Source organism: Somniosus microcephalus, chromosome 13 (genome assembly GCF_052327205.1).
Source record: "Somniosus microcephalus isolate GS21.2 chromosome 13, FLI_Smic_1.0, whole genome shotgun sequence".
Taxonomy (NCBI): Eukaryota; Metazoa; Chordata; class Chondrichthyes; order Squaliformes; family Somniosidae; genus Somniosus; species Somniosus microcephalus.
The window spans coordinates 166,350,114-166,377,647 of NC_140999.1; the positions used below are offsets into that span (position 1 = coordinate 166,350,114).

The window sequence follows — 27,534 nt, forward strand, 5'->3', positions numbered from 1 at the left end:
ATGTACAGATACAATTTCTGTATTTCCTTGCCGTTGTATTCGACAGGCACCCTTATTTTCCCTCTGGGGTATACTTTTTGCCCCGTATACGTCTTCAAGACAATGGATGTCTCTTTCAAGGGTATGTGTGAGAATAGCCGCTTGTAGTCTCGTCGATTCATGACGGTCAGGGCTGATACTGTATCCAATTCCATTTTGACTTGGGACCCTGCTATCGTGAGGGTGACCCAAATGGTTCGGTGATCCTCTTTTGCGATTACGTTGTGAAGTTTGAGACAGCTTAGTCTCTTGTTCCCGGATTCACTATCGCTCATCTGGTCTTCGGAACTACTGTCCGTCATCTTTTGTACTTTCCTGTACTGTTCCTTAGTAGCCTTTTTGTTGTCGTTAGTCTTCTTCCCAGACCTGCAAACTCGTGCAATGTGTCCCATCTTTCCGCATTGCCTGCATATTTTGTCCTTGGACCAGCAGTCCTTCTGGTCATGGGTTGTTCTGCCGCAGCGATAACATTTTTCAAATCCCCGTGTCATTTCGTGGGTGCCGTATTCCTGTGGCTTTTGCTGTATTTCCGCAGCTCCCCTTGCTGCTGCTTCGTACGATACTGCCACGCTGAAAGCCTTATCTAGCGTCAGCTCTTTCTCTGAGAGTAACCTCTTCTGGGTTCCTTCACTCAGGAGTCCACAGACAAATTTGTCCCGTAGGGTATCTGCCAGTCCTGCTCCGAACTGGCAGTGCTTTGATAGCTTGCGTAGTTCAGTAAGGTAATCAGCATTGCTCTCATCTTTATGCTGATTTCTCCTGTGGAATTTAAATCTTTCTGCTATCAGCAGCGGTGTAGGATTTAGGTGTTCCTGTAGGATATCAACAATTTCGTTAAAACTCTTCGGCATCGGTTTGGCTGGAGTAATCAGGTTCCGCAATAGGCCGTACGTTCTTACGCCCATTAAGTTTAGTAGTACCGATGCCTTTTTCTCATCGGCTACTTCGTTTGCCTCGCAATATACTTCGACTCTTTCCACATACGTGGTCCAGTCTTCTATTGCATTATCGAAGGCAGTGATATTGCCAGTCTTCGGCATCTTGGAAATCTAAGATGGCGCCTCCCACGCTTTGCCTTCTTCCCCGATTTAACAAAATGGCGCCTCCCGCGCTTTCCGTCTTCCCTGCTGCTGCTAGCGCTGTTGCTGGCGTTTTATGCCTTGATGGCAACGCCCTATGGTCTTCGCGCACTTCCCCCCGCGCTGCTGCTAACGCCGCTCTCCGCGGTTCCCGTGGCAAACTGCAGCTCCTCGCGGCTTTCTGCGCTTCTAATTTCTTTTATTTCCTCGTCGTCGGAGCAACCCTGTGGGACACTTTTCTCCCTCTTCTCGGGTCTGTACGCTGCCCGGCTTCGTAGCACCGGCCGCGCCCTGTGTGCTCCAACCTCTCTCTCTCTCGCCTCTTCCCGACAACGCTGCTCGGCCCCGTTGAAAAGCCACCCGATCGAGCTCTAGCCCGCCGCAGCCCAGGAAGGATCAGTGTACTACCTGCCACCAGCCCAATTAGCTGGAACACCATCGACAGGATAACCAAGCCCCGCTCTCGACAGCCTCTCCTGCAAATCTTCAACTCTGATGAATCAGAGGCGGTTGCCCACGGTCGACGCCCGTTTCTTCTGTTTGTTTTATTTATTTATTTTTTTTTTTCTTTCTTCCTTCTGGCCTCGACCTCTGACAACTTCGCTTCAGGGATGGATCCCCATGAGGTGGTGCAGACTGTAGGTAAGTTCGGATCTGCTCGTCGCCAGTATTATGTCCGTGTGTAATTGAGACACGGACTGCAGGAGTTGGTTATAACAGGTCTTTACTGAGTGGAGACAAACTGGAACTATTATGCAAAAGTTACTACACAGGCTTATATACAGGGGTGGTCACTACTGGTACTGCAGTATACAGGGGCTGCAGAATATAGTTCCTTCTGCAAAGTACATACACTACACAAGGCGGGTGACGTCTGTGATGGGTCTCAGCCCCGGTCTTGGCTCCATCCTGGCCACCGACATTACTTTCCCCTGATTGGGCTTGTTAAGCCCGCCCAGTGAGTTTCCCGACCAAGTGGAGGAAGAGGGTCTGATGGCGTCATTTATGATGCGTTATCAGCCGGTTTCCTTAAAGGGAACATGCACAAATTTACTTTGACATTTGTGCTGTCAGTGCTCTGCAACATTGAGGTGCTGCAAACACTGACTAGCACTGCAGAGGTGCAAAGCTACACCCAGGCTATCCCATGACTCCCTCCATATGCTTATGGAGGGAGTCACAGCAAGCAGGGAGGTTCTCTTCCCTTCTCATGGGCGGAGGAGACCTCCCCAGGAGACCAACGCAGCTTGATTGCACATTGCACAGGAGGGCAGAAGCAGGGATGTCGTCAGGAGGACCAGGCTGCAATGGCGCAAACCTTTCAATGATCTCAGTAGATCAGAAAACGTTACTGCAAAGCCACACTCAACCTCATCCTGCTGTCCCACTCATCACATCCCCATCACTCTGCCTTCCATACCCTACACATCCTTACTCACACCAACTTACCTTGTACCTCCAACCATCCCTCTCTATCTATATTATCACTTCCCCATCTCTCTAGCCACCCCTCACACTCGCCCTCATCCTAGTCCAATCATACCAACTAACAACACACAAGGGTATGCACTTGTGTGTTTTAGCCAATGTTCACGTGAAGTTTCTGTTAATGTGCTGTCAAACATTGAAATCTTTATTTTCAACACTTTGCATTCTTGGACAGACTTGTGTGCACCTTTGGAAGTGGCTTAATGAGTTGCAGTGAATGGTGAGACATAACAGTACCCCCCGCAATGCTGATGAGTGTGAAAGGAACGGCTTGGGCATTGTAGGGATGCTTTATGTTGTTGGTGTGGGGCAGCCAGGATATACAGCATCAAGTGAAGTAAATGTGGCCATGCTGAGGCCATCCCTGGCGTCCCGGGCAGCAATGTGGTCGAGTGCTGATGCCCTCTGTCCTGTGCAGCATCAGTTGATCACGGAGAAGGTTGGTGTGGTTGTTGGTGCTGCTGGTGTTGGGGCTGATTGTGGTCAGATTCTGAGGACTAAGGTGAAAGAGTGTAAAGTGCACCCATGCTGATAGAATAGATGGCAGGTGAAGTAGAGATGACAGAAGCGATCTGTCAATGGTGGGAGAGGTGTCAGACTGCATGGAGACTTGTGTAAAGACTTGCAGCATTCTGAATCTGTAGTGGAAATGCAGTTTAGAGATTCTAGTGCTTAAGGGAAGATATCTGAATCAGTTGGGAGCTTTGAGTTGACATTTTAAGCTGTCAACTCATCAGCTGATTCAATGGCCACTGACCTCCTGCCTCAGCTTCACTGACTAGGTCTAGGCACAGCGGAAACTGGTGGGAGACCTGTGAAAGTTAAAAAGCTGGGGGGAAAAGCATTGTTAAGTGGCTGTAAACAAGCCACTAATGATTTTAATTGCCACTCCCGCCGCTGCCTGTCGGGTTTGCTCAGCGCTCGTAGACCCGACATCAGGAAATGCAGGTGTGCGCGTTTTGACAGTGGGTTCCAACCCGCTGTCACTCATTTTAAATTTCACAGCTGACCCTCCACCAATCGGGTCCGCTGAGCGCCGGCAAAATCGCAGCCCTAGTGTGTGAAGATGTCATCCAAAATTGACATAATTTTCACGAGTATAAGAAGTCATTTTTCGTTTACCCCTTCCTGTCCTAAGAGTGTATTCTGAAAAATCTCTCTTGTAAAAATAATCATTTAAAAATTATTTAAGTACAATACAATAAGGTTGTATATTGTATGTGCTGTAGAGTGTTTGTAGCTGCTGATGATTTCTTGCTCCCTCCTTTATTTATAATCTGAATCTTAGTTCTTTTGAATTCTGATTTATCTTATCCCACGTTCTCTATGATGTGTGCATCTGCTGTTTTGTGTCTGTCTTTGGCCTGGAATCTTTCAGCCTTCAGCTTAGAAATTCTCTTTCTCAGATAATGTTTGATCTGCTTCCGTTCATCCTTGATGCCTGCCTTTATCATTCTCTCCCTTTATCTCTTTTTCTAGATGGCTCCCTTTCTTTGTGTGTCTGTGTTTCTCCATTTTCTGATGTCTCCCTTTCTTTCTCACTCGTATGTGTTGAAAGGCTTAACTTCCTCAGCTACACCATATTGTATCACGAGGCTTCGGTACTGAGAGCCTGCACTTCCTCCAAGGTTTTCAGCAATCAGTACTGTTTCAGTGTATCCCAAGATTTTACTGCCCGTTTTGGAGATTCTGGAACCGTCAGGTAAATACTGATTCACATTTTCTTTTTCCAAGCTATGTTCTCTAAATTTTTTTCCTCTCCTGATCTCTTTACAGCCAAAAATGCCCGTAGACACCAGGTATTAGCCAATGTTGCTTGAAGGAGCTGCATGAATACACCCTAGTGATGATTCTCCCAGTAGCTTTCTGTTTGTTCTGCAGGGTAGCACTTGCTTGCTTCGTGGTACTGTAGATACGATCAGCAATTTGGTAGACTGGATATCTGAACTTGTGTCAAGCCCTCGGCGATGCCACCTATTCTTGCTCCAATGCAATATGCATCATGCCATCCTCAATTCTGTTATTTTATATATTAGAAAATCATTCACAAAAGACTACCCCTCCTCACTAGCTTACAATGTATATGAGGATGGAATTTATCATTTTAGGTACATATTGATGCAATATTAATGTTAATGTACCTGAATTGGACATCTGTGAAACACTGAAAATATTGGGAGTTCCTAATGATTGCAGGTTGGAAAGTATTAGTCCAGAATTCTTCCTGTAATGAAATGACACTTCATATTCATAATCTCCCTTTTCAGTATTAACAGTGACCCCCATTTACTCAGTGTGAGATGCAGATGTTATGAATGTTAGTACAAAGCCCAGTGCTCGGTTTACTATTTACCATAATTCACAGGCTTCAACCCACAACCTTCTTACTCGGGCAAGAGTACTATCACTAAGAGAAGCTGACAAATGTGTGAAATACATCAACAAGAATGAACCAGAGCACTGGCCTAGACCAGATAATTAGGATTGTAAAATATTCCAGTTCTGTGCCTGAAATAAGCTGTGTTGCAGGCAAGTTTGGAAAATAATGTCAACACTTTTAGAATCACATCCAGCCAGCTTGGTTTCTGTGTCAGAGGTTGTACGTTCAACCCCAGGTACAGGACTTAAGCACATAATGTAGGTGACATTTGAGTGGAGCTCATGAGCGTGCATCATTGTCTCTGATTGAGCTACCTCCCAAAGCATTTTTATCCAGGCTGTCTGTGAGGTAACTGTCCACTACCACAGTACTGGTATGTACAGCTAAAAATCCAAGAATTGCTCCTGGGTAGATACATTAGGTCTGTAATCAGCAAACCTGTCAGCTCAACAGAATTTAGTATCAGTCATTTGCTTGATTTTTCAGTTGCCTCCCAGCAGACATTCAACCTTCAGGCTTACTTAGAATGTGTGAAAAATGGGACCAGTCTCCACACATCCCTTCCAGCACTCCAGTGGCAACCAAATATTCTACCAGTATAGCCTGGAAAGTGTAATACAACATTTAAGAAGGTTTTTAAGTGACCTTGTAGAGTAGAACACATAGCACATTGCTTCTCCGTTGGTATGGTCTTGCTTGGATTTTGAGCTGAACTGATGATTTTATTTTTAATCAAATCTCAGTCTAACTTGCTCACATAACACACGTTTCCAGCACAATTTCCAGTGTATTTTCCTGTGACCTTTTCATTGAATCATAGAAATTTACGGCACAGAAGGTGGCCGTTTGGCCCATCATGTCTGTGCCTTTCAAACTGCAGTCATGTGATTGCAAAATGCTTCTCTTTACATAGCTTCTAAATTATCTTTCAACAGGCAACAATGTTTCTTTAAATAGGTAATTAAAGATTGTCCCAGTTATCAGGTTCCAACTGTGTTCAGCGAGAGAAAGAAAGACAGTCATTTCCTACTGGTTTTTCTGACCTTCCGATATTCTGGCATCCAAGGATAGGAACCGAACAACTATCAGTGTAGAGCAACATCCAACAGTAACTGACTTATAATTAACCTCAGAATATGTATGCCCCTTTTGACAACTTCCCCATGAGCAACACCAGAGCAGTGGGCTTAAAAAGTCAAGCCAGGTTAGCAGCTAAACATCAAAACTTTGCTTCAAATCCCAGACAACCTGTGACCAACACCTCAAAGTCCGTTAGCTGAAAGAAAAAAATGTTTACACAAATAATAAGACGAGAAGAGAATAAGAGAAAATAACCAGGAGAAAGAGAAAAAACTAAAACACGACTGGAAAGTTAATTGTTGGAGGTAAAGGGAAAACTACAGAGAGAAAAGTGTAAAGATTAAACAAAGGAAAGATGTAATGTAAAAAACTGAAATGCGTGAAGTAAGTAGGGTAGATTTTCCAATTGCACACTCCTGGAACAAAGCGTATTGCCTGTCAGAAATGCATATCATGAAGTTGCAACTCTGCAATAGGCGCTCTCAGCGGGTGAGGCTCTATGCCACAAGTGTGCAATTGGAAGATTTATCCTGATGAGCAAGAAAACGGGAAAGAAGGAAAATAGAAGGGGCGCTTAAAACGAAAAGAAAAGGTAATTAATTGTGTTGCATTCTATTTTTGGAACCCTTTCTGTTTTTGGTTAAAAAAGAAACTAAAATCAGTTTAGAATTACCAAAATATTTATCTAGCAACATTTTGTTAATGCTACATTTAAAGCAATAATTCTAATCACTTAGCAGGAATGTATAAACAGCCTCAGGAAATGTATTGGCAATGCACAGCAATAGTTAATTCATTTCTTTTAATTGCTTTAGGTAAATACAATTGAATTTTCCCATCTTTTTAAGTGATCACAATGAATATGAACACGTTTTCTGCTAAAACTTTTCAACTGAGCAAAACGATTCTCCTAGGATTTTTACATTGGGCACTTTTTACTCCGGGGTTTTTGCTTTTGTTGCTGTAATGGTAATGCATCTCTACACTAAACCCAATGAAATTAATAATGTTGTCATAGATTATTCAGCAGCTGGTTGACTCAACCATGCTGCTCACTGTGGCTGGTTCAAAGTTTTGTTCCCCACATGCCACTTTTAATAAATGATCTGGTATAATAACACAACAATAGAAATTACAATCAGCGATGTTATTATATGAATGCTATGCAACTGTATCAAATTCTTCTTTTGAAGAGGCATTAACACATTTATTTTAAAGTAGGAAAGAGAAGAATTTGATATGTTAAGAGTTTGTATGATTAATTACCTAATACGCTGTAGTAATTTCTACCCTACAGTTTTCAGAGTTACAGAGCTAGCCAAAGTCTGCAGTAGTTATATTGGTGCAGCTCAAATAATTTGGCAGAATCTAGACACTAGTATGTAAGTGGAATAAATTTCCTCATCATTAATAATTGATGGCTCGTATTGATGAACTTTGTTAATATTTTATTTTGTAACTAGAAACCCCTGTTTTAGTTGTCAGTATATTAATAACCTTCATTGTTGTCAGTATATTAATAACCCTCATTGGCAAACCTAACATTTTTGATGTCTCACAGATTCACAAAGATTAATTCTTGTGCCCGTCCATAATTGCCAAATATCTAATCCAATGTTGCAAGGTAGAAGACTCTGATTCACAAAGCTTTTGCTAAAATGCACTTTTCTGCAATATGTCTACAAATGGTCGTTTGCAGAATCATTGCGTAAAAATTCATCAACTTGCAGACAAATGGCGGAAAACTGCACCAACAATTCTACCGATGCTTTGTCAGTTGGTTTCCAGCAGTCAAGTCATTTAAATAAAAGTACCATGACTAATGAGTATTTACCAGTTCAAGCAAGGTGGAAAGTTAGGTAGGCCAATAGTTGGTACTTTTGTACCAAAAACGATAGATTCCTATAATTCATGTACTCTGTCTCCATCTCTCCCCTCTCACCCCGCACCCCCCCTCAACTGAAGGCTGGGATAATATTGCATGGTGTTCTCCAGTTACATGTGGCCGTTATTTATGTGTGAGCCTTGATGGTGAGTGTCAGCAGGCACATCATCTGTGGAGAGAAGCTGAGCCTGACCCTGTCTGCCCAATGTCCACATATACATAATACCGGCAGGGATTACAGGACAGCAATCAGGAACCAGAACTCTGCTTTGAATTTCTCTTCCCTAACCCATTTAGAACAGCCCTCTTGACATGAAGAATGCATGTAACCAGGATATTGGAAAAAATCCAGTGCCTTGAATTGCTTTGCAAGAACCCCTACTCAGAATCCAGATTGGTGCAGTTCCTATGCAAGCATAGATGTTCTTGTGCCCATTGATTGGGTGCTAATGAAGAGTGGAAAATTGCAGGCTGGTGAAATCAGCCTCATGAATATGTGATTCATCACCATGGCTTTGCTGTGCTTTGTTGCAGAGGGCACAGGAAGACTCTTCTTTGAATTCTACCGACTACTTCATGACACCAGACCAAAGGAGTGGGAAGACAGGCCTTTCTTCTGGTTATTTGAAAATGTTGTAGCCATGGGCGTCAATGATAAAAGGGACATTTCACGATTCTTGGAGGTAGTATTTAAACTATTGTTTCCCACCTGTTCTCAATTTCATTCATTATGGTAATTCTCACTATAACACTGTGCAATATAACATGTTGTTTATGGCTCTCTTATTAATGAAGAAAGTATACAAAAATACCATTGACTGAATTACCCCTTGCTGTGTGCATGGGCAAAAATAAATTTAAAATGGGTGCAATTGGCTCTGATTTGCATTTATGTGCTCATTTACAATTTTCACTACATGTGTAAAAGGGGAAAACTGCATTGTTTGAATATACAGCAAAATCCAATGCAAAGGTTGCAATCATGATTATTACACTGGGCAGCAAAATCTTAAGTAATAAGTTGCATGCCTGGTTTGTGGGTCGTAAAAAACTATTTACATGTGAAACAGCTATTTTTAAGGTAAGGGATTACTCTGCCAGCTTTTTTTTTAAATGGACTTGCTTGATTACTGTAGTGATGGGAACAGGAATTTGCTGCTTCTAAAAAATATTTGCAGTTCATGTATAGGGTAATGCTATTGACTGGAGCACGTGGAGCTATATCTGTGCTATCAATGACACCCTGGACTTCGGCAAAACCTGTCATTAGGAAAAAAAACTACTGCTCTCACCCATTGCTCACTCTTGCCCAAGGGAAAAATGATGAAATCGAGGAAACAATACATCACCCACCTGTTTTATGCAGCAATGCTCAAGACTGACTAATGCTACTAATGGCCCCTGAGAGAGCCTGAGGCAATACAATTCAAGGCGGCTGTCATCTTCATAGCCACTAGCAACATCGTACCTGCCCTGCTGTTTGGCTGCAAATGTTCTTCCTCATCCTTTGTCTCTTCCTCTAAGTAACTCAAGTATTGTGGAGGCCTGAGAAGAACAATACTGTGCAAAGGGGAATAGTGGAAGCTGACATTAGACCCTACAAAACAACCTTATAAATCCACTTAAATAACTACATAAAATGCTGGAAAAACTCAGCAGGCCAGGCAGCAGTCAGTCTTCGACCTGAAGCGTTGACTCTGTTTCTCTCTCCACGGATGCTGCCTGGCCTGCTGAGTTTTTCCAGCGTTTTCTGTTGTTATTTCAGATTTCCAGCATCCGCACTATTTTGCTATTGTCTTATAAATCCACTGTTCACACACAGTACAGCCCAGCTGCCTAAAATAATGTAATTGCTAGTTTTTCATTATACCCAACAAGAATTGCAACAGAAATTAGATTTCTTCCTTACCCTTTTAATGGCCTTTCCACCTAATGTGCGGCCTTACAACTGCTAATGCCAAGTTTATATGGCCATTAAAATCCTCCTCCTTATGATCAACATTAATGGTGGTAAATGACATGGAAGGCACTAAGGTGTTTCTGTGTTATTTGATGAATAAAAGTTAAATGCAAGTGCCTCTTTCAAGTGGGATCTTCTTGCTCCTGCTCATTCCATCCCAGAAATGCACATCATACACAAACGGGCATAATGAGTCTCCAGCCCTTTTTCCTCATCAGAATGTCCCAGAAAAGAGCATTACTACGGGGTATTCCAATAAGGAAAATCAGCACTTGTAAATCATCTGTTCCCGCCTTTAGTTGCCCCAACAATAACATTTTCCCTCTTTTTCTCTATTACAGTGTAACCCAATTATGATTGATGCAATAGATGTATCGGCAGCGCATAGAGCTCGCTATTTTTGGGGAAACTTACCAGGAATGAACAGGTTAGATGTGTTTCTGTTCTTATAAAGTATTTTTGAATTTTGTATAGCCAGTAATTCAGTTACTTAGTTTGATATCAAATACTTTGCGTATATACTAAAGTAAAATAATGTACTAATAACTTTGTACTGGTTGTATTAAAGTGTAATATTATTACGGCTTCCTGCAGGTGGAACTGTTGGTCAAACATTCATTTGAATGCTAGTGAACTAAAGGCTGGAAATTACTATTGGCAGTATTAGTGGATGAATGCTTAATCTGTCATACGACAGTCTGGGGGAGAAATTCCCCTCCTTTGCGCCTCCTGTGGGGGCACTAATGGGGCGCAAAGGCCTTTTCACCCGGGCGCAGCACTGACCGCGCCTCCTGCCAAATTCCGCAGGAGGTTAGCGGCGGCGCTACTGGGTTTCGCCCTGATCTCATGCACCCGGAGATCGTGATGTCATCTCCGGGCGTAGCGCCCTGGCGCAAAAATTCCCCTTGGCCCCCTGCAACAGCGCTGAGCGATGGCAGCGACTGCTGCAGAGAACGCAAGCAGAGTGGCCGGCTGCTAACAGGGCGGAAGTTAAAGGTGAGGTGGCCAGCCGCCTGAAAAAAGTCGGATTTTTTAAAACGTTTTTTTTTTTGTGCCTCCGGACATGGGGTCTGTACCGTGATCAGTCAGCCCGGCACTCGGTTGATCGCGTGGCACCCCCCACTCCCCGGTGTTCCAGGTAAGTTTAAAAAAAACTGCAGAGTTTGCAACATGGGGCCCTTCCCTTTAATTCAGGGAAGAACCCCTGCAACGTGGACATGCCACGCTTGGCCACTCATGGCGCTGCTGAGCACATCGCCCCAGGTCGCGAACTTCCCCTCCTCTTGCGCTCCAAGAAGGAAGCGGAGTGCTTGATTTAGCACTCCACTTCCCTCTTGGAGCAAAACATGGGAATTTCAGAGAGGCTGGAAGAGGTTAGTGCTTGGCACTAACTTTTCCAGCTTTTCTGATTTAGTGCCCCAAACGGGGCTCGAGGGGAATTTCTCCTCTCTGTGTACTATTTCAACAGAGGTGTTAATCTGTTTAAAATAAATGGGTTATACCTCCACTAAGATAGTGGCAAGAGGAACTTCATACGAATGTGTTAATTATTTATCTGCTAATATTGTTAATAGGACTCTCTAACCTTAAATGTATACTTATTACTTATTTTTTAAATTTTGGTTAACCTATGATAGATACTCACCACAGTGTCCTTTCACCTCTGGGACCTGAGTATTAATCCAGCTCTAATTGATGGGAGGCAAGTTTTTTTTCTCTGTCACCTATAACGATCCTTATGTGAAATGGCAGAGAAGTCAAAGTGATGGCCTGAGGGGGAAATGAAACTACTCACACCAGTGTAATAGGCAGTGTTCTTCTGAGGTCAGGATTAAGGCACATTGTTGGGGTAGAGTCAAAGGAGCTTTTGTTTGCTTGTTGTTCATGTAGAACCTGATCTGGAAGTGCTTGATCCAGACACTGGATGTGCAAAGTGGCAGTTTTTTTCCACGTCCCAGCATTAGCCCCTATCAAAAAAAAGAAAACTATTCTGACTATGGAACTCACTGATAAGCAACTTGCAATAAGAAATAGGAGCAGGAGTAGGCCATTTGGCCCTTCGAGCCTGCTCTGCCATTCAATAAGATCATGGCTGATCATCTACCTCATCTCCACTTTCCTGCACTATCCCCATATCCCTTGATTACCTTAATATTCAAAAATCTATCGCTCTCTGTCTTGAATATACTCAACGTAAGAACATATTGATATCACAATCGATAATCCTTCAGTGTGAGCATCATTGAGATCAATGACTGGAGCGCACTGGCTGTCAATGTCTGGTTTGCAGTCACTTGGCAGGAAAACCGCCTCAAATCTCAATAACTGCCCCCCCCCCTCCCCCAAACTTCATAATATATGTATTACAAAAAAAGACATGTCCTGGTATAATCAGCAATGCCGACACTCACAATTCGCTCATGTATCCCTTGATTTGTGGAAGATCCTTTCATACTCACTATTCACATGGGAAATGTAAACATATAGCAGGCTGTGTGTAATAAAAATTGAATTTTACCTTGTTAGGCTACAGGAAACTTTGTTATATCTGGCACCGACGGGACCGAGCTGTTGCCGATCTATCAAAACTGCCGGACATACCAGCGTTAATGTTGAAGCGTACGGAGGTTTTCATCTCCGTATCTGACAACAAACACTGTTGCTTAGCAACAGCTTCTAAACAGTCGGCCCGTACCTTGGAAGCGTCTCTGTAGCTTAGCAACAGCTTCAGAGAGACTTTCCAGAGCCTGACTGTTGGAAAAAAAAAGCCACGAGAAGAAAAAAAACCTAACAAAACAGCTCCTGATTTCTGCCGGTAGATCGAGGTTTCCGGACATACAACCTCCAGATAAACCAAAGTCTCCTGTATCTTTAAAAAATGTTGTATCCTGGTTCTAGATGGATTTCACTTGCCTTATTTGTCTATCTCGTAAGCAAGGAATTCTTTGATCAAAAATTAGTTAAGATCAAGGCTGTCCTTGATGGCCGTAATATGCCTAAAATACTAATGGTTGTATTACTGTATAACCAGCAGGTTCTTCAGACAGGAATGTGATTTGCAACTGACATGACATTAGCCTTTCACTCTAGCACATTGTTTTATGATTTCCTGGGATCAATATAGCTATGCGTCAATTAGCTAACCAACCTCCTAATCAATTGTATCTGATCTTAAGCTCATCAAAGTTGGCTGCTATGGGCAAGTGTTTATATTTCAAATTAATTAAAGGTATATAACACAAAAGAATCGTTTAGTGTTCCACAGTTCTGGCAGTGGCCAATATATGTTCAGATTCATTAAACTTTATAAATTGGTGGCTTAAGTATTGCAAGAGACTCTGACAAGCTCTTGAAATGGCACAAAGAGTTGAGAGAACAATGGACTCTTTTATAGTTGCGTGTATTCTAAATTATTTCTTGTCCTATATAGTATCTGTTTATAACATTGTTTCTTTAAATTAGCTAATTGTAAATAAATTTGATCATTTTAACCTGCACAAAATTGGTCCAGCATTGATAGAAATCCTACATAAGTTACACTATTATTATTAAAGCAAGGTAATTGTTAGCTCTTGGTTATGTTGACTCAGTACAGCAAAGATTGTAAGGTCAGAGTCCACTTAGGGAAACTCTTGTCAGGCCCTCAAGGAGAAGATGATGTTGCAGTAGCTGAAGCCATAACTGTATTCTCAAACCTCCCATGTGAATCATGAGCATTGGAAAAAAAACTTTAGTAAATTACTGGTGTTGGCAATACTGAATAATTTCAAAATTATTTTAAACTCATTGTTGAGATAATCAGGGTAATCTACCACCTTCATGCTCCCCCTATCCCGGTCCCCTCTAAGGACTTACTTGAGGGCCACTGCTAGTGTAGCAACGGCCCAATCTTCGAGGCCTCTTCTCCGGCGAGCTGCCTGGGGATTAGGTGTCCGCAGTTCGCCGGTTCCACGACAATGAGGCCGGTGGCCCAATATTAGGTGCGCCTTGCGCCTATTCATTCAAGCAAAGGGTTCGATCCCTGTGCCCCATGTGTACCTGTTTTTGGCCACAAATGTATTTTTTCCCCCTGAAGACTTTCAGAGGACTGCTGTTTAAATTCCAGTTTGTTAATGAAAAACAGCAGAATTTTTCTTATGCCCGGAGCTCGCATTAACATCCTCTCCTTTATATGAAGTAAAAGTAATGTTAATTCTAATTATATAAAATCTAAACCTCAGCCGTCACATTGATTAGTTAAAGTGTTATTGAACATTTCACAGAATTGGTCTTGGTTTCAATTACCAGGGTACGATGTTATAAAACATCCTCGCTGGTTCATCCAGATCACATGCAGCAACATGAGCTGCTCATCCATCACTTGGTACAGCACTGCTTGCAGTGTATCATTTACAGCACAGTCCAGCAACTGAGAATGCTGTATCTGAATAATTCATATTTCTCATTCTATTAGCAAAATAATGAAATGGGAATATGACAAAACTGATGGTTTGAGGTGGTGGGGAGGTTGATTTGTTTGCTTTGAGCTACGAGGAGAGACTTTTGGGGGGGAACAGGGAATCACATTAGTCTCACTCCATCTGGCCTATTACTTCCTCTAAGTAAGTAACAAGAGTGATTGCAGGTTTCAGTAATTTAAGTTACTAGAAAAGACTGAGGAAGTTGAGTTTGTGTTCTTTGAAGTGACCTAATTGAAGTTTTCAAATTTATGAAGCGAATTGACAAAACTACCAGGGATCATAAGTTTAAGAATGAGGAAATTGGGAGTAAGGAGGGAAGTCAGGCAGTCATTTTCACCACAGGGTAATAGAATTGTGAAATAATTTCTCGGGTAAAGCCATTGGAGTAGACAGTATAACTGGGTTCAAGAAGCAATTTTTTTGCTTCGGGAGAAAAATCTGAGAAATACACTTGAGAAGCTGGGTAGCTGGGGTTAACGAAAAGGGACTAGCCTTTTAAACTTATTGGCCTCTTTTGATCTTAAAAATTCCTACATTTTGTACAGAGCCACAAGAATATGTCAGACTAATAGCTCTGCTAGTTTTGAGACTGATTGACATGTATTTTCCAAATTTTAATTATCTATTAGGTGTATTGGCAGCATTGTGACAGGGCACCATTAAATGCATTGGGGTAGAGTTTCTGCTGGTTTGCACTAGTTTTAGCAGCGCATTCCAGGTGAAATCGGGTGAACCAGCACAAAAGATCGCGGAAACTCATGCGTAAGTTACATCGAGTGTAAATCGAGTTTCCGCGATCTTTAACGCTGGTGTAAAAATAATTCTGCCCAAAGCCGGCCCCGCCCACAAAACTGACCACGTCCCAGATGGAAATACTGTAATGAGGATGGCAAGTTACTGTCAGTTGCTGCTGTTCGAGTCTTCAAATTGAGCTTGTTTTCTTAGGCCCTAGTAGGCACGTTTTAAAAGTTTTTACATATTAAAAAATATTTAATTTACTAAGAAACTGACTAGTGTACACCAATGAAACTAGGAAATGGTTCAGTAGAATTGTTTTAAGTTCTTTTCAGTGATTTAGAATCTGGTTAGTCACAGGTGGAGGACTCTTATTAAAAATGCTTATTTTTGGTGATAAACCCATTTTCAGCTGTATTAATAAAACTGCACTCTTAAATACATCAATAAATATTTGTAATGTTAAGGGAAAAAAATTACATTCTGTTACGCTGACTGATTGCGCTGGTTCATGGAAGATTTTATGTTTGTGATTATGCAAATGAACTTTAGCGGAAACTTAAACTGTAACTTAACAAGTGCAATTTCCCAATTGCACTCAAAGCGGAAACTCTACCCCATTGCTTTTGCTGGTGGTCACCATTTCAAGAAAAAAATAATCATGCATATAATTTCCTCGGGGCTTTTTCCCGACTGGCCGCTGTAACTTCAGCAGAAACCTCGACTAGATGCGTAAACTGGATTTACACCGATCTACCACTGAAGTTACAGCAGCTGATCAGGAGAACACCTGAAGAAATTCCCAACAGTTGTTATCTTCTTGTAAACGTCAGTCAGATGAATGTGTTCACAGTTCCCTGGTGTCATGGTGCCACTAAATCTCTAGTAGCGTTCACATTGTCACTTATATCAGATGAGATCAAATTGAAGAATACTATTAACACTCATTTCAAAGACACAGCCTTAGTTTTGTTTGTCACTTGCTAAACATTGATGTGCACAGTATACACATGGGGGAATTTGCTTATTGTACCTTTCATTGTCACATTTCTTTCTTCACAGCTCTGTTTGGTAGAGCTTTATTCAATTTAGAGCTAAACTTTTTGTCATTTTGCACTCACAGTTACCATTTTAATACAAAATGACTGTCCATGTAAAGACCTTGTTACTTTCTTGTAAACACCAAACAGATGAATGTGTTCATAGCTCCCTGTACACAGACATGGCACAAAAATTTCCACCAATCAGCAGTAGCACCCACTGAAATAAGTAACTAATCTGCCTTATACCTGTGTTACAAAATGGCTCTCCATTTCTTGTATTGCAAAATGGAGCTTGCATGTTTTCCTAAGGAAAACCTCTTCATATTGGAATGAAGTCTTGTTATCGCTTCCTGCTCATTCTCCCATCTCTGGCTAAAAGTGACAATAATAGGAATTCACTGTATCCTAATCTATCTGTAAATGGGTATGTGTCCTCGATTACTGTCACATTGTATTTGGTGTAATACTATCATGCAGCTCACTTTCAGCCTCTAATATGAGAATTTAATTCCTTTTGTCTACATGCATGGACTGTCTGTGGCATGCAGAAATATTTAAAGAATCTTGGCAAATGCTTGAATTTAGAGAATCTGTGTTGGGAGTGAGTACACTGATGTGACTCTCGGGTATGCAGCATCTACATTATGTAAGGCCCTGGGGACAGTGAATGCAGTCATATAGGACAAATATAATTTAATTAAATAAAGCTAAGTGTGGCTTGGATTGAGAGACAGGATTCTTTCATTTTATAGAAAGCCATGTGTGGAAAATATGAATGGAACCTGTCCGATAGGTTCAGAGAACTTAATAAATTTTAGTAGCTCTATAGCTTGGAAATTACTGAGAGCAGTGTTATTGTACAGATGCTCATATGCTCATATCAAATTCCCCTCGCCACTTGCTTACTTTAATTTGGTTAATACCTTTACTGCAGTATATAGCAGAGAGTAATTTGATATGAGTGTATTAGGGGTTCATTCCACAATAAGAATAAGGTGCAATGCCTTTTTGTAGTGAACAATTTATTACAGTTGACAAAAATACTTAGAGATGCTAAAAGTTATTATCCAGTTTAGTAATGTAAGCCAGCAAATAAATAGCAACGCCTATAATAAACCTTAATTATTGCCTAATGATTACAAACATCTTTGTTTGGGGAGAACTTTGCAGGGCTATAGGGAAAGAGCAGGGGAGTGGGACTAATTGGAGAGCTCTTTCAACGAGCCGGCACAGGCATAATGGGCCGAATGGCCTCCATCTGTGCTGTTTGAATCTATGATCTTATTTTTGTCAAGAATATATACTTAACAATAGTTCACACTGAGCAGTATAATTTCAGTACAGAACAAATAGTCAAGTTAAATGTACTGCTACAGTAACATGTTCCCTAAAATACATGCAGTGGAATCTTGTTTAGCGCAAACTTCTTATTAAATCATACTTTTCTGGCAAAGGCTCCATTATAGCTAGTAACTACTTTGCCATTCCCCACATTTTTATAATAAAAGGAGTTATTGTATCTGTCACTGTCTGTTTACAGGTTATTTTGCTTCCATTTGTTGATGTGATGTTAGTAAAAACTGTTCTGAATACTTTGGTTACATTTCTTCATAGTGAAGAGTGTTGTCCCTTGATTGGCCAGCATCAATAAATGTTTCAGCTGTTGCTATTACTGTGGTTAGTCCTTTTATAACATGAAGAAATGCCTCCGCATTGCTTGAAAATGCATGATACAGAAAATACATGGAATATTTGGCACTGAAGTCAGATTTTCCACATTCTCAGGCCCCTGGTTGCTTCTTCAGCAGATAAACTGGAACTCCAGGACTGCCTTGAGCATGGTAGGATAGCAAAGGTAAGCTTTATACAACATGGCTCTATTAGATTTAATCACTTTTAGGTGAATGTCTATTTAACATTTACCATATTTTAGAACATTCTGTATATTTCAATCTTGAAAATGTGTCAACATGAAAAATACCATGGGCTGTTTTTAAAGACCACTGTGTTAAAGTCTCTTCTCTCTGACAACTGCAAGAGTTCTAAAGAAATGTTTGGGTATTCTCAACATAAATACTAGTTATCACAAGATCACAGCACTTCCCCATTTATCCCCTCCTCTGCTGAAGGCACTGAGTATTGCTGGGGTAACTCACACTGCTCACATTTCCCAGTTCCAGTAAAGAGATGTGAAATTCCAGAGTGGTTCAGTGCGTTCTGTAAAAGGATCTATGATGCATCTAATCCTGCTATTCTAGGCCTCTTGCAACCTTTCCAAACTCATGGTTACCACACTCCTTAGAATAGTTGAAAACAGGATTCTGCAATTGTGTTATTTTCTCCAAAAAAAAATGGGAATGAAATTTGCTGAAAAAGTCAGTTTTGTATTCACTTATTTCGGTAAAAAGATTAACATGACAAATATTGAGGCATATTGGTGCTGGTTTGAAGAATTCTTTTCAATGTAAAGCTGGTGGCTGTGGAATATTTTCAGCTTGTTGGTTTGCAGTTTAGTGTAAACAGAGATGTAAATTTTGTCTCTGACATTTGCAAGAGTTCTACTGAAACCATTAGGCACAAGTCTACTATACTCCCCCATTTTACCCCTTCCTCTTCAGGAAGCACTGACTATTGCTAGAGCCTGGTCCCATGGGCACTGGCAGCACTCCAGAACCATGCTGAAGCAGCCATTCTCGTGTGAACCTTGACAGTGGGTGTCAGTGGGCCATGAACTGCAAAATGCATCGCAGCCAAGCCTGATCCTGTCCTCACTCATCTTCCACACAGACACTTTTCAGCATGGGTCACTGAATAGCAATCAGGAATAGGAAGCCTGGATGACTTTCATTGTTCATAATTACAAACTCAATCAGAAAGAACACAAGGCTGACTTTTGTGAGAAATGGAAATATTATGCTGGTGCAGTAGAGAGTTATCTTCTGAGGTTAGAGATAAAGTGCTTTGCTGGAGCAATGTAAAGGAAGTGTCAGCTTGGCTCAGGATAACTCTCTTGCCTCTGAATCAGAAGGTTGTGGGTTCAAGTCACACGCCATGATTTGAGCACATAATCTAGCTGACACTTCAGTGCAGGGCTAACTGTACTGTTGGGGATGCCACCTTTTGGGTGAGATGTTAAACTAAAGCTTTGTTTGCCTGTTCAAGTGGACGTAAAAGATCCCATGGCATTTTTTTGATGAAGAGCAAGGAGTTCTCCACGTGTTCTGGCCAACATTCATCCCTCAACCAGTGCCATCAAAACAGATTAACTGGTCATTTATCTCATTTATGGAATGTCACTGTGTGCAAATTTTCTGCAGTATTTGATACATAACCGTGACTACACTTCACGGTTAATTAACTACTTTTTGAGGTGCTTTATGATAGCTTGCGGATGTGAAAGATGCTGTGTAAATGCAAGCCTTAGTATCTTTTATGTTCGGTCCAATCTCAAGTCAACATGATCTAGGAGTGCTTGATACTGACATGCAAGATGCTAGGACCAGGAATTTCCTCAAAGATACTACTGCTCTGATGCTGAAACTTCACCAGACGTGCGGCAGAGATCCCATTTACACGCTATACCGTCACTTGCATTGAAATTACACTGGCAGAGTAGTAACAGCTCTTAGGAAATTCCTGGCCCAAGCGTTTGATTATCTGTCAATCAGGGTTAAAATTTTATTAATTAAACAAAATCCCACTTAAATGTTTCACTCGGGGCTTCATACAAACATTCACCATCACCATCTGATTTAAGCTAGCCGTCAATTTTAATTATTTTAATAAATGAGTTATATCATCCAGTAGAACAGAACCCCAATGAAGACGCAGAACTATTTTTTTCAAGATAGCAAGCCTGTTAATTGGAAGTTTTTACTTTTTTACTTTTTTAATGTATGTCTAATTTGCCAGGAATGATTAAAAAAAATCTTTAGAATAATATCAGAGTATTGTCAACACATCTGTTATTATGAAAATGACTACTTCTACAAATTATTGCAATGAAGTGAGACAGCAGACAAATGGGAATATGCCAAACAACTGGTCAACAGATTCTGACGTTTACTGACTTTTCACTGGTCAGATATTTTAGGCTGTGTACAATATTTGGATCTGAGCAAAAGATTAGAAACTAAGTTTTAGCTGATTCGGGTTTTGTAGCTAATTATCAAGCAAATATAAATATTTTGAGTTGAATTAAAATGCTTCAAATTAATTGGCATATTCTATTTTATAAATTCCACCTAATGTGAAACAAAATGTCCGATTTTAACCCTGCCCACTGGCAGGAACGGGGCAGGCAGGTGGTTAAAATAGCAGTAGCATACTTATCGCTATCATTCCCAAAGCTGCCATCTTAACCACGCAGTTTTTTGATCCAGGACAGCCTAGTATTTGATCACAGGAACCAGATCATGCACCTTTCTGCAAGGTACCCAGGCAGTTATCACAACACATTTATCCTGTGCCAGTCTACTGTGCTCCCAATATTCGACCCTCCCAGTAACGTGGCAGGATGGCTGCTGGGGGTTAAGGGCTTCAGGAGTGGCTCATGATACCATTCCTCAACCCCGCAACACAGGTATAATCAAAGCCAGGGGACCACCAGGATCCTTATTGAGCACACCATAGGGATCCTGAAGCAGTTCAAGTGCCTTGACAGGTCTGGGGCCTCTCTACAATACGCCCCACAAAGAGTCTCCCACATCGTAATGGTGTGCTGCATATTGCACAACTTCACCATAAAGAGACGCCAGCATTTAGAGATGGTGCAGCAGCAGCAGTACTCTTGGACAAGGAAGAACAGGGGGAAGGTGAAGAAACACCAGAAGAAGGAGATCCTTCTCAACACTTTGCAGCAAGATACGTGAGGAGTCAGCTAATTGCTCAGCGATTCTGCTGACCTGCGCATTCCCCTGCCCTGATAACTTACACATATCTCCTCTGCTTAATAGGGCTTGTTACATCCTTCAGCACTCCCTTTATCCTGCATTAAAGTACATTCAACTGATTCAGACAACTTCTATATCAATGGCATACAATAAGGACATAGAAACAGGAGTAAGCCATTCAGCCCCTCAAGCCTGTTCCGCCATTCAATTAGATCATGGTTGATCTGCATCTTAACTCCATTTACTCACCTTGGTTCCATATCCCTTAATACTCTTACCTAATAAAAATCTGTCAATCTCAGTTTTGACATTTTCAATTGACCTAGCCTCAGTAGTTTTTGGAGGAGAGACTTTGCAGACACAGAAGCTGCTATTAAACCACAATGCAGATCAAAGTGCCAAATGTGATGATCAGTGATTGGAAGAGGACCCAGACGAGTGGCGAGCCAAGTGGCCTGGAACCCCAAAGACTCTAAAAAAAAATTTAAAAATCTCTAGATCAGCCCTCGTGCTCAGGGAGCCAATAGGACAGTAGCTGAAGTTGTTGTAGAAGGCCTGGGAAAACTCACCCACCCCCATAGGCAGGCGCTGGAGTTTCTATCACACATTAGGAGCAGGCACTAGCGATGCACCTGAAGTGGCACTTGCGCCTGCCTGAGCTATGTAAATGAGGTGCCCTCCCTCTGACCCTGCAGACTCCAGCAGGGGTATCATTTGAGGGCACCATAGGGCAGGATTCCAGTGTAACTGCCAGAATTGCAACCTGAGGAATTTCAGGGCTAGTACCTTCAAATTTAGTCAAACAAATGATCTGAGGATGAAATTGGCTGATAGCTTTTCTTGTTCCATGACTTCTTAAATGTAATTAAAGCTAACGTTTTGCATGTTAAACATTTTTGAATGCTCTCACGGGCTGTCATTTCTGGCAGGATGGAGCGGTAAGCGGAGGGTGAGCTTCTATTTAACAGCTTTGCAATTATATCTTATCCCACTTCAGCACAATTATTCATAAAAAGAAAGTAAATTTTACTACATCCAGCTAGAAGCTGATCTCACAGGGAGAGCACAAGTCAGAGAATTGAGACAACAGTGTTAGCCCTATCTCAGACCCATATTCACATCAAGTCCACTTTCCCCACTGAGAGCACAGAGTTTATCCTGATAACTGAAAGTCTTCAGAATTGGGGAGATATATAACTAATCTTACTCTGTTGTAAAATAGAGGTAATAATTTATTTGTACTGTGTTGAAACTGAGCTTTTAGTTGTATATCTCATGAAATGGACCCTGACCTTTTGTATTACAATGTTCTACAGTTTAGCAAAGTTAGGACCATAACGACCAGGTCGAACTCCATCAAGCAGGGCAAGGATCAGCATTTCCCAGTTATCATGAATGGGAAGGAGGACATTCTGTGGTGCACAGAACTGGAGAGGTGAGCCTTGCCAGCATTTCTTTTAAATGCGTCTTTCACCCCCATTTTTAAATTTATTTTTTCCTCCCCCCATTTCAAATTTGCTGAACCTATTTTCTCTCCCTCCCTGTGGCCAGGTATCTGGCCTCCACTCAGTGTCCGACAGCATAACTTAAATCAAGGGCATGCTGTGAGGAAAATCACATGGGTGAACCTAGATTCTACTAATATCTGACACAGCGTGTCATATCAGATATCGATCACTGTGAAGCAATTCACAAGAAAGGAAAGTCAGATACGATGGAATATTATAACCTACTGTTTGCTGCTGCAATGAACATCACCAGCTTTCATATCCAGGCTGCCTTAGAAATTTGCAACCAGAAAATGCGTGTAATCTTTGTACTAAAAATAAACGTGTACACGGCAATGTGAAAGCCTGTTTCAGTCACAGTAGGTATACTTCACTGAGGTTTAAAGCTGCCTGTGGAAAAATATGATGTGGAGATGCCGGTGTTGGACTGGGGTGGACAAATGTGAGAAGTCACACAACACCAGGTTATAGTCCAACAGCTTTATTTGAAATCACAAGCTTTCGGAGCGCTGCTCCTTCGTCAGGTGAAGTGAAGAGATGCATATGTTCTCTGACTATATATGCTGTGCCTATATGCATCTCTTCACTTCACCTGACGAAGGAGCAGCGCTCCGAAAGCTTGTGATTTCAAATAAAGCTGTTGGACTATAACCTGGTGTTGTGACTTCTCACATGTGGAAAAATAGTTTTGGTTGCACTAAGTTTATTTAATTTAGACCCACAATTATAGAAGATCTGGTGCGATAAACTCACCTCCGGGAACTAGGCTAAAATTCAGCTCAGATTGTTGGGATGTGAATGATTCCCCTTTGTGCAAAGTGAAATTGTCTCAGTCTGGTGCCTAGTGGATGCATGTTCACAGCACACTGCCCATAATCCAACACTAACTGTCAGCTTCATCCAGAGAGGCCATAAGGATAACTGGCATGTAACACAATTTCTGAAATTGGTCTTAAGACACTTTGGTGCATTGTAGTGGGAGATATACTCTGCATTTAATGAGGTATAGATTCATCGTGGGCGGTAGCTAAAAACGGACAATAGCGAATCAGCAGCCTGGTTTGTACTCCGTCCAAATTTATTTTCCATTGTCTTTGTTGCGTTAGGATTTACACAGCTATGTTATATGTGCAGTGGCATAAAATATGGTACAGTATATAAATTCCAGTAGAGAGTAGCTGATCCACCTTCACCAAGACCCACCCAAATAGGTAGCTCAGTGTTGGGATAATGCTGTTGTCAATTCAAGTGTAACCAATGGAGCGAATGCAGCACTTCTTGACATCATGACCTGCATTGAAACTGCCCTTGCTGAATACTACTGTAACTCCTATCCCTTCACCCAAGGTAGTTGACTTGCATTAGTAAGAAGATTCAATTTGTGTGCAGGAAGGCTATCTTCACTGCACACATTAAGTACACCAGGTTTCTTCAAAAATCAAACCACAAGTATGTTCACTGGATGCACAATGCACAGTGTGTGTGTGCACAGTGGTGATTCAGGTTTTAGAGGTAACTAACCAGCATGAGAGAGGTGTTGTTATTTATTGGGCCTCATTTATTCCATAAGAGCAACATGGGCTAATCTGGGAGTGTACGATGCTGCTGGATGCAAATAAGTGGAAGAGCGTTTCATTGCTTAGCAAAACATCTATCGCCTTAATGAACACCTTCGTCCAGAAGTAAACATACTGTGATTGAAATTATTCAGGATACCTGATGCAGAATATTTGAAAATGCCTGGACACAACTTTTCTATTACAAAAGTTCATTTTCATTGGTATCATTTTGCTGGTAAACTCCATGGCAGACAGCTGAGAGTTATGTGAAGCTTAAGTGAGCAAGAAACGAGCTTGAGGAAATGGCTCCATGATAAAAATTATTTAGACTGTTATAATGTACACAAGGAGGTATATTTTACAATATAATGCTCCCAGCATTGAACTTTTCACAACAGGAGCACACATAAGAACATAATGGCCCAGAAATTCATGTCGGGGGCTTCCCGCGGGTGCAAGCCCCCGACCTACACTTACCTAGCGCGCCGGCAGTTGAGGCCTGGGCCTGCGTGAATTTCCTGTCTGTGGCCCGGTCCAGCTCCCGGCGCGCTGTGCTTGCGTGATCGAGCGGCGTAGTTAGTGTGATGCGTCCGCTGGGATCACGTGAGCACTGGGCAACCAATCGGAGGAGGGAAAAGTCCATTCATGAGTTTGACAGAAAGAACTGTCAAACTCATGAAAACTCCGGGCGCCCAAAACAGTACTTAACCTTAAAATAAATTTGAAAAAAAAATCACACTATTTAAATCAACTATAAATAACATTAAATAACTATTTTAAACAATAATTTAAATTTTTGAAAAAAATAATTTTATAAAAAATCGGGGCTAAAAATACACTTACCTTACTGTAAAGTATTTAAAAGTAAACCTGTGGAAAAAATGTTCTAATTTTAATTAATTGACCACTTACCTTTTAAAATGAAGTCCTTACGCCTGGTTTTTAAATGTGCAAAAAGTAGAAGCCTTCACGCACGGGCAAACCTGTAAAAAAAAAGGAAGTTCAACGCGCACGCGCAAACTCCTGCACGCACGCGTTCGACCTCTGAACCCCTTGGTTCAGAGGATCGGAAATGCCGGTTTCCCGCGCATGCGTAGTGCATGCAAGAAACCGGCACTTCCATCGGGTCCACGCGTGAGTACTCCGTCCGTACTCACGTGTTGGGACCCGAATTTCTGGGCCAATAAATAGGAGCAGGAGTAAGCCATATGGCCCCTCAAGCCTGCTCCGCCATTCAGTGAGATAATAGCTGAACTTGTCCCGCCCTATCCCCATATCCCTTGATTTTTGTTTGAATTTCTCGTTTGAATCCCTCCAATCAATACTGAAATTGCTCTTACCAAGGTCACAAATGACATCCTAATTGACTGCGATAAAGGTGATCTATCCCTTCTCGTTCTTCTGGACCTGTCTGCAGTCTTTAACATCACAAAATTCTGCTCCAACGCCTCTCCACTGTGGTCCAGCTCAATGGGACTGCCCTCGCCTGGTTTAATTCCTATCTTTCCAACCGCAACCATAGAATCACCTGCAATGGCTTCTCTTCTCAATCCCGTACTCTCACTCTGGTGTCCCCCAAGGATCTATCCTTGGCCCCTCCCATTTCTTATCTACATGCTGCTCCTCGGTGACATCATCCAGCAACACAACGTGAGTTTTCACATGTATGCTGAAGATAACCAGCTCTACCTCTCCTCCACCTCTCTCGAACCCTCCACCATCTCTATACTATCAGACTGCTTATCCGACATCCAGCACTGGATGAGTAGAAATTTCTTCCAGTTAAATATTGGGAAGACCGAAGCCATTGTCTTCAGTTCACACCACAAACTCCGTTCCCTTTCCACTGATTCGATCTCTCTCCCCGGCAACTGTCTAAGGCTGACCAAGTCTGTTCGCAACCTTGGTGTCATATTTGATCACGAATTGAGCTTCCTACCTCCTACCCGTTCTATCACTAAGACCGCCCATTTCCACCTTCGTAATATCGCCCGTCTCCGCCCTTACCTCAACTTATCTGTTGCTGAAACCCTCATTCATGCCTTTATCACCTCTAGACTTGACTAGTCCAACACACACCTGGCCGGCCTCCCTAGTTCTACCCTCCATATACTTGAGGACAAAACTCTGCCGCCCGTGTGCTAACTCGCACCAAGTCCCATTCACCCATCTCCCTGTGCTTGCTGACCTACATAGCTCCCAATTATGCAACGCCATGATTTTAAAATTCTCATCCTTGTTTTCCAGTCCCTCCATGGCCTCGCCCCTCCTCACCTCTGTAATCTCCTCCAGCCCTATAATCCCCCAGACCTCTGCGCTCCACTTATTCTGGCCTTTTGAACATCCCTGATTTTAAATGCTCCACCATTGGCAGTCGTGCCTTCAGCTAACTAGGTCCTAAGCTCTGGAATTCCCTCCCTAAATCTCTCCGCCTCTCCACTTCTCTTTCCTCCTTTAAGACGCTCCTTAAAACCTACCTCTTCGAAGAAGCTTTTGGTCATCTGCCCTAACATCTCCTTATATGGCTCGGTGTCAATTATTTTTTTTTGATGAGTGCCTTGGGACATTTTATTACATTAAAGGAGCAATATAAATATAAGTTGCTGTTGTTGTTGATTTACTTAGTGCCCAAGAATCTATCGCTTTCAGTCTTGAATATACTCATCGGCTGAGCATCCACAGCTCTCTAGGGTAGAGAATTCCAAAGATTCACAAACCTTTGAGTGAAGAAATTTCTCCATATCTCAGTCCTAAATGGTTGACCCCTTATCCTGAGACTATAACCCCTAGTTCTAGACTCTCCAGCCAGGGGAAACAACTTCTCAGCATCTACCCTGTCAAACCCTCTAAGAATTTTGTATGTTTCAATGAGATCACTTCTCATTCTTCTAAACTCCAGAGAATATAGGCCCATTCTACTCAATCTCTCCTCATAGGACAACCCTCTCATCCCAGGACAACCCCCTCATCCCAGGATTCAATCTAGCAAACCTTTGTTGCACCCCCTCTAAGGCAAGTATATCCTTCCTTGGGTAAGGAGACCAAAACAGTACACAGTACTCCAGGTGTGGTCTCACCAAAGCCCTAAATAATTGCAGAAAGACTTCCTTGCTCTTATACTCCAACCCTTTGCAATAAAGGCGAACATAACATTTGCTTTGCTAATTGCTTACTGTACCAGCATGTTAACTTTCTGTGATTTGAGTACAAGGAAACCACAATCACTCTGAATACCAACATTTACTAGTCTTTTACCTATTAAAAAATATTCTGCTTTTCCATTCTTCTTACCAAAGTGGATAATTTCTCACTTCCCCACATTATACTCTATCTGCTACCTTCTTGCCCAATCATTTAACCGGTCTATATCTCTTTGCAGCTCCTTGCGTCCTCCTCACAGCTTACTTTCCCACCTAGCTTTGTATC

At 41.8% G+C, this 27,534-nt stretch overlaps 1 protein-coding gene across 1 annotated transcript in view; it reads left to right on the forward strand.

Moving 5' to 3' along the window:
- LOC147108756 (DNA (cytosine-5)-methyltransferase 3A-like) overlaps positions 1-27,534 on the forward strand; it is a 289,893-nt gene that overhangs the window by 242,848 nt on the left and 19,511 nt on the right. The window contains exons 18-21 of the mRNA XM_086005535.1: positions 8,486-8,634; positions 10,253-10,338; positions 17,935-18,004; positions 22,358-22,476. Of these exons, the coding sequence (XP_085861661.1) occupies positions 8,486-8,634; positions 10,253-10,338; positions 17,935-18,004; positions 22,358-22,476 (424 nt within the window). The remainder of the gene's footprint in view (positions 1-8,485; positions 8,635-10,252; positions 10,339-17,934; positions 18,005-22,357; positions 22,477-27,534) is intronic.